Genomic DNA, 7,817 nt, shown 5'->3' on the forward strand with positions numbered 1-7,817 from the left:
AATTAACAGTCATTACTTGAATAGGAGTACATATAATGTGCTCCATCTATTTCAAATTACAAAACATTTTAGGATAAATATGACATCTTAAAATATAAGACATTCTAATAAAATAAGATTTCATTAATAATATTTTTTTAATATTATCCTTCTTGTTATATTCTCTTTTTTCAATATTATTTTATAATAAAATATTAAATGAATGGCATTTTTTATAACTTTATAGGGGTATCTTTGTTTTGAAAAAATAATATTATAAAGTATATTTAATGAAATTTATTAATATATACTCTTCCTATTTAAATTATAAGACACTTTTAGATAAAATCTCACACACCAATAAACCTCATTAAATACACTAAACAATTTTTTTTTTAAAATAAAAATATAAACTTTCTAAAACATCCTTCATTTTAATAACATTAATTCTACATTTAATTAACATTAAATAGAGAGAGGGTAAAATTAAAATAATTCTATTTAATAAAATTTTAATCTTCTCAAAATTTTTCATATTTTGTTATAGCAATGGAGAAGTAAATTTTACCTAAAAATATTTTATAAATTGAGAGTAAGAAATAACAAAATTGGTCATAGACACAACAACAGGAGCCTAGGAAAACGCATGGCACCGCATAATAAGTGGCCTTAATTGATAAAAAATATATAGTTACGGCATGGAGCACTTATTGTACGCCTAAAACATTAAATATGAAAACAATTAATAAAATTAATATAGTAGCAGTTAGTTAAGACAATTAATTAACTTGTTTGAAATATTTAAGGGGGAGAAATCCCAGGATGTATCAATATCAATGCATAAGCAACGCAATTACAGGAAGAGTAGAAAGTCCCCTTGAAGTGCATCTCAGTTTTTGGGTGACAAAGGACCTGGACTGCCTCTGCAACTCCTCAGGGCTGCTACGGCTTATAACCTCAGCGTTATTCTCTACGGCATTTTAACACACAAAACAAGAGACACAGTGATAATTATTTACAAGTAAATGATGTTGTTTAGATAATCTTCAAATTAAGCAAACATGACCTTCGTCTCTGGAATCTGGATTGCATTTCTTGCAACCGCTGTCATCAGCTTCTCTCCATCTGTGAACGCCCAGGGTAACTGCTCTTATTTCTGTCAGTCACTATACATACATACATATATATTTGGGATTGGGATTGGGATTTGAATCCTTCACACACCCTATTTAATTATTTTTTAATTCAATAGTGTCCAAATGGTAATTATGACATTAAAATAAATAAATTAATACTGTCGTCATTTAATTACTTTTAAAAATAAATCCATAATACTTATTTATAATAATTATTAAATGAGTAGTGTATTTATTTTAATGTTATCATTAGTAATCTGTCTCTGTTAAATCAAATAAATCATTGATTGAATTGATGAAATGATGTGCTGAAAGAGGAGTCAATTTTAAAAGACTCATATATGATAATATGTTGGTAGATTCAAAATCCCTAATATAAAGTTTTCTCAACAAAGAGTTACAATGACAAGAGAAATGGTGCATTTCTGATGAAGATCAATAGGCACTACTTTCACGGAGATTAATTACTTACTCATCGACCATCGTTAGTTAAAGTTAATTAATATTAATAATCAATTTAATTATGTCATCTCGAAATCAAAATATTTGTTGTTTAATATTGCGGGTCCCATTTATTAGACCCACCTGTAAGAGATGTATCCACACAAATTATGGGTGTGGGGTGTGTGCGAGCAGGAGCTCAGGTCGGGATCACATATGGAAGAAACGCAGAGAATCTGCCAACACCAAGCCAGGTGGCGGGTTTCCCCACACAAAATTTGAACTACTCGATCCCTATTCTCCGTTTACTTGACGCTGATCTTCAGGTCTTGCAAGCTTTCAGACGCTCCAACCTTGTCCTCACCGTCACCCTTCCCAGCGACCAAATCCCCTCGGTCGCTTCCTCCCAATCCGCCGCCGCCGCCGACTGGCTCGACCGAAACATCTCCCCCTTCATCTCTTCTCTGAACGGCACCATCAGGTTCCGCTAAATCGGCGTCGGCAACGAGCCCATCCCCGGCCCCGACGCCTCATTGGTGGCCCCGGCCATGAGAAACCTTCACACCAAGCCCTTATCTCTAACAAGGTGCCCTACGACGTAAAGGTCACAACCTCCGTATCCCCTAAAGTTCTGGGAAAGTCCTACCCTCCGTCGGCAGGTCAGTTCGAGGACAGTGTCTCCAACTTCATGACCGATGTCACCAACTTCTTGCATTCCATCGGAGCGCCGCTCCTAATAAACGCGTACCCTTATTCTGCGCTGGTGAATGATCCGCAGCACGTAGCTCTGGAGCCTGTTTTGTTTCAGGCGAAAAAGCCGCTGGTAATTGACGGAGAGCCGGAGTACTTTAACTTATTTGACGTGATGGTGGATGCTTTTGTGGCGGCGGCGGCAAAAGTGGTTGGGCGGGAGGGGGTGAGGGTCGTGGTGTCGGAGACGGGGTGGCCTGTGAAGGGGAACGAGCCCTACACTTGTGTGGAGAATGCCAGGAATTATAACAGAAACTTGAAGGACCACGTCGAGCGAGTTGGGGGCACTCCTAGGATGACAAACTACTTGGAGGTTTATATATATTCCATGTTTAATGAGGACTCGCAACCTGATTTGGTGGGAAGAAATTTTGGGACTTTCAATAATGATTTCACTGAAGTTTACCCTATTTGGCACAGAATTAATCAAGTGCTTGATAGAATCCATTTATATATATGCATAAATATGTTGTCCACCTTGAATAGTACTGTTACTGGCACTTACTTTGTATCCCAGCGTGGGCATATCCATTCCATTCCATTGTGGCGTTTAGCATATCTAAAGAGATTCATAACATCATAGGTGGAAACAAACATATTTTAAGTAATATAATTTTTATAATTATGTAATATTTGGTACTGTCAGGATAAATTTAAGTATTGTTAAATCTAATAGTGATAGCTTTACGAACGTGAATTTTTTCATCTACGAAGTTTGAACTAAAAATCATATTCAATGGGCCCAACCATCGTTAGTCGATTTAACAAATATGTTTGTCTGATTGACAAGGAGGGAAGTGGTAGCCCCAAAAAGAGCTTGGACTTCTGTTTGTACAGCCAGCCCAATAGAGACATGGGAATAATGCCATAATAAGATTGATCTGTAATCATATTCTGAACCGAATAGAAGGTACAAACACTCAATTCTCCAGGGTCCAGACACTCCAAGAAAAACCCAAGACTATGGTTGTTAGCAAGTGTTATTTTAAAGCTTTATAATTTCTCACAATTCTTTTACCATAAACATCTTCATACAAACTCGATGTTAATAATGCGCCATGATAATTTTATACCCCATCAATATCTATATATATATATTAAGATTATGAACGTACAATAATGTACATTATGAAACACAAACAACCACAATATGTTAAGAATAAGATGAAAGTTACAAAAGAATACGGGTAACACGAATGAGGATTGAAAGTTAGAAAAACAAGAATCCTCAGTCCCCAACAGGCAACGTATTTCCGAATCGAATGCCATAAATGGAGCCAAGTTTGTCGGATCCAAGTGAAGAAGAGATAGGCAAGGATTGACCCTGGTGAAAAGGAAAGCCCCCTCGGTTTTTTTTGGGGGGGGGGTAAATTTAGTGATATTTCAGTTGACAAGGAGGTGCAGTCGGCCATAATCGAGTTTGCGTGTCGTTTTTCATTTGGAAGCCTCAAAAACAGCAAGAGGAAGCAGAGGAGAAGACTTTGAGTTTCAAACCCCACAACCAAACAAACCACTGCTTCCAAACACCATATGCTGATGTAAGTGCCGAGCACACCGCACAGTGTTTGTCCTCATTGCACCTCAATCTCCGCCTCTCCTTCAAATCCCATTTTTGGAACACGTCAAACCCAACACGATGCTCTCTCCGGCATATGCGAATCCGCAACACTGATTCCTCTTACATTTTTGATTCCTTAACGTCACATGAGATACATGACACCACCATCCCAATCCCCAATACCACGCCGTACCCGGATCCTCCTATTTGTCAAATTTTTCACTTCTCCATTCCCCATACTCATCCCAATAAAAATTCAAAAACAGAGCCCTGGTTGACTTCTCAGACAATCAAACCCGACACTTATTCTTACCAACTCTACCATAAACTATTGACAAAGACAACAGCAACAGTACAACAGTGTCCGAGTTTTCAAACTCGCTCTTTCTTTTTCCTTTATTATAAACAAAAAAAGTCCGACCAAGCTGGTCCAAAAGATTCTGCTCTCTCTCTGCCCTCTTGTTTCTCACGCTCCATACTCAGAAAGTTACCACATGAACAGCAACAAGTATAAAATAATAGTAATAATATTACAAATTTCGACGTTGTCGTTTCAATTTCAACGCTTTCGTTGTATCAGTCTCTTCCTTCTTCTTCTATTTCCCACCGCAGTATTTTCAAAGAATGCTTCGCCGTTGCACCTACGCCACCTCATTTCCAGGCACCGCTCCACTCGAAGCTTCGAAAGGACCGAATCAATGCACAAGGCACACCATTTCATGCTCCGCCCAGCACGTCGTCGTCTTTTTTCTTTTTTCTTTTTTAAATAATTACTGTTAGTGTTATGTAGGCTCATTCATTGGCGAGTCAAGTGAAACCAAATATTTGTTGTATGTACGCGTGGCGCCGTTGATCGCGTTAGAATCGCTGGGACACCGAAACGTGGCGTCGTCTGAGGTGTGGAGAGACGATGGAGATGAGACCGCCTAGTGGGGGCCTCATCTTTGACCTATAAATCATCTCGTCGTACGGCCTTCTGTAGAACTTCAAGAACGGCAAGAAAGATTCCCGACACCTGTCCGCCCTGCTGACGTGGCCCTCCTTCCTGAAGAACACGGCCGGCGAGTGCAGGAACGAGGGGCGCGGCGTCCTCCTGGGCGTCGCCACCTCCTTTGGCGTCACGCGCTGCGGCAGCGGAGTGGAGGGGAACAGGCTCTTCCTCGCGGCCAGCCTGGCGCTGACGTCCCCGCGGGGGCCCCTGGCCACCGGCGAGGCGAAGGAGAGGGAGCGAGCGTTGAGCGGGGAGATGAGCGAGGGGCCCAGGTTAGTGGGGCCCACCTTGGAATCTGAGGTGTCGGTGAAGCTCAGGTACCAGGGCTTAAGGGAGTCGAAGTGATGGGAGACGGTGAAGGAGAAGCGAGAGGAGGAGCAGGAGCCGATCTTGGCCGTCGACTTGATGGTGGAGGGGTCGAATCGGAGGGAGGAGCAGGCTCTCGGGTAAGCCGCCATGTCGTTGAAGTCCAGCGATTCCTCAAAGTCTAGGGACGATACTACCGTTGTCGTAGTCGATAACTCCACAAATGCCCGCACTCCCTGCACCCAATCATCCCCACTATCAATTGTTTTATTTTATTTTTATCACACCTCAACTCAATATTTTAATAACTAGCTAGTAACAGCAGAATAAATTTTTTAGTAATTTTTCAAAGTGTCCGAAACCTCAAATCAACAAGAGATGAAACTATTTTTTTACTTTTCTGGTATTCAATAAATTTAAATGGCCTTGTGAATGAATATATATTCCCTGTGGAGAATGGGTACACATTAATTGGAGTGGTGTGGATTGGTGATGTGATTGTGGGGGGTAAAAGGAAGAGGAGAAAGCAAAAAAGGATGTGTGCGCGCGTGTTATGATCGGGGCTGGGATGCATGTGCAATTGTGCATGGCTAGAAGGGTATAACAATCCGAGACAAGGAAACGGGCACAGGTGGGCGAGGTCATTTTCGATGTCTTTCCCTCCTCATAATCCAAAACAGTAGTAGTACAGCATTATGTGAACAGCAAGCCCCGGAAATCAAAGGTGCTCACAGTGCATGCCTGTCTCCAAATTCAAAATGGTTGACCTATACACACAATCATGGTAACCACAATTTTGATGACACTGGGACAGACTCGGTGGGCTGGCTAAAAGTAATGCATTGATGAGGAACAGAGCATGCAGAGGCGTCGCTGGCAAGTGAGTATTGTAGCAGGCTAGCAGCCACAAGTAGGCATGGCTGTTAAATTAAATTAAAAGAGACAATGGAAAAGAAGAGGAATACCTTCCAGACATAGGAGAAGAGAGAAGGAGGGTCTATGACGAAGGCTTTGTATAGCCGACCAGGGTAGTACTCTCCCACAATTTTCAGTGCCGCCAGCAGCGAGTTCGTAAAAGCAGACGCCGACCTGTAAAAGCCTGCACATGCCAACACCCCCTTTCTCTCAATTTTACAATTCACTACACCTGCCACCCTCTTCGAACTACAATAATTTATTTAAGGATGCATCGCATCCTGAGTTCATTTCAAATGCACCAATTCTGCCACAGGATATTTGCATTAATTATCGCTCCAATTCCCGATAATACCCCCCTCTCAATTGGGGGAAAAAAAAACACCTCACTTGTTTATTAATTCTCCTCATGTTTATATTTCAAAAACGAGACGAGGCTATGATGGGAATTCGAGAGGTGGACTTACTCGCGTCAAAAAGCATCACAAACTGTTCGACGTTTTTTGGCATGGTCGAGATGGCCACTTCCAGTGTGAACACCAGCAATCGAGAAAACCTTCACCATTTTCAAATTACAACACCCGAACCATTACTATTTGGTCACTGTGACACATATAATATGCCCGAGGAAATGTCTGGGTTTTAAATTCTTACAGTTTCTGGGAATGTAACTTCTGGTAGTCTTGCTTCATCCGGAATATCTGCAGTTGCCCCGATTTCAAACCATCGAACAGACTTCAGATTCCAGAATAAAACGGCAAAACGTCTCTGTTTTTTAAACAGGGAGACAGGGTTAGTGAAATTACCACAACAGGTCTGGATTCATCGTCGTGACCGGCTACATATGCCAACCCGTCGGAAAGTTCGGCCGAGAACTCGTCTGCTATCAGATGCTCTGTTTTTGCAATATTCTGAATCATCAGTTATTCTCAAAAGAAAAGAGAGAAGCTTTTTCTTTTTTATTTGGAGTGACTCTCATGATTACTATGAGGGGGCGGGTTTGAACTGTTTGTTTTAAAACTTAACTGATTCAAAAAAAGCAAAAAAGCAAGATTCTCTGGTGGAGGAAGAAAACAAAAAGAGAAACTCTATTATTCAAGAAACGATAGAGTTTGTGTCGTTACAAAATTTTTCACGGCAAGCAGGAAAGAAAAGGCTTTGAAAAAGAGAGGCATTAGAAGAAGAACAAGAAAAATAAAAGCTAGCATCTGTGTTGCGTGTGGGTATATTACCAGTGCCTATACTCTCTCTCCAAGACAAACAAGCCCTGAGTTGCTTTGCAGCTTTTTTAACATTATCCCCCTTGGCCTTCAGAAACCGTTCTACGCAAGCGTAGTTGCAGAACTTCTCCTACACATCAACAATAAGACAATCTGTACATCAGAACCACACCGAGACCCCATTTTTGTGGTAGCAATGAAAAAAAATAACAAGGGTGAAAGGAAATATAAAAATCACGAACCTGTTTAACAGTGAGCGGGGTTTGTTTTCTGATGAGGTCAAGAACAGCTTCAACTTTGGCATTGTCTCTGTGATCCGCTGGCTCTTTCTTGCCCATGACGAGAAATAGCTGGGTAGAGAGATTAAAGAAACGCGACGGACAATGATTGATATTAGCGTTCCAACGAGAGACTAATATGCCAAGCTTTTGGCTCACGCAAGCATGAATAAATTAAGAGGCGGGGTTCAATTTGGAACTAGGTAGGCATTTGTGGGATAGAAAACTGAGGAAAACGAAGGG

The 7,817-nt window shown here is 41.0% G+C and overlaps 2 protein-coding genes across 2 annotated transcripts; one reads left to right on the forward strand and one right to left on the reverse strand.

The window, feature by feature from the left end:
- Positions 1 to 1,726: 1,726 nt before the first annotated feature.
- On the forward strand, positions 1,727 to 2,732 carry LOC129308355 (glucan endo-1,3-beta-glucosidase-like). Its single transcript, XM_054949435.1, has 3 exons — positions 1,727 to 1,951; positions 2,038 to 2,619; positions 2,727 to 2,732. Exons 1-3 carry the CDS (start codon positions 1,727 to 1,729, stop codon positions 2,730 to 2,732), a joined length of 813 nt encoding a protein of 270 aa, XP_054805410.1.
- Positions 2,733 to 4,231: 1,499 nt separating this feature from the next.
- LOC129309103 (uncharacterized) lies at positions 4,232 to 7,817 on the reverse strand. The gene is made up of 7 exons (XM_054950482.1): positions 7,539 to 7,817; positions 7,309 to 7,426; positions 6,883 to 6,971; positions 6,731 to 6,777; positions 6,544 to 6,632; positions 6,127 to 6,260; positions 4,232 to 5,397 (listed from the first exon to the last, which is right to left on the reverse strand). Exons 1-7 carry the CDS (start codon positions 7,632 to 7,634, stop codon positions 4,723 to 4,725), a joined length of 1,248 nt encoding a protein of 415 aa, XP_054806457.1. The 5' UTR covers positions 7,635 to 7,817; the 3' UTR covers positions 4,232 to 4,722.

Source organism: Prosopis cineraria, unplaced genomic scaffold (assembly GCF_029017545.1).
Source record: "Prosopis cineraria cultivar Desert tree isolate PC_DT_omini unplaced genomic scaffold, ASM2901754v1 PC4, whole genome shotgun sequence".
NCBI classification, from domain to species: Eukaryota; Viridiplantae; Streptophyta; class Magnoliopsida; order Fabales; family Fabaceae; genus Prosopis; species Prosopis cineraria.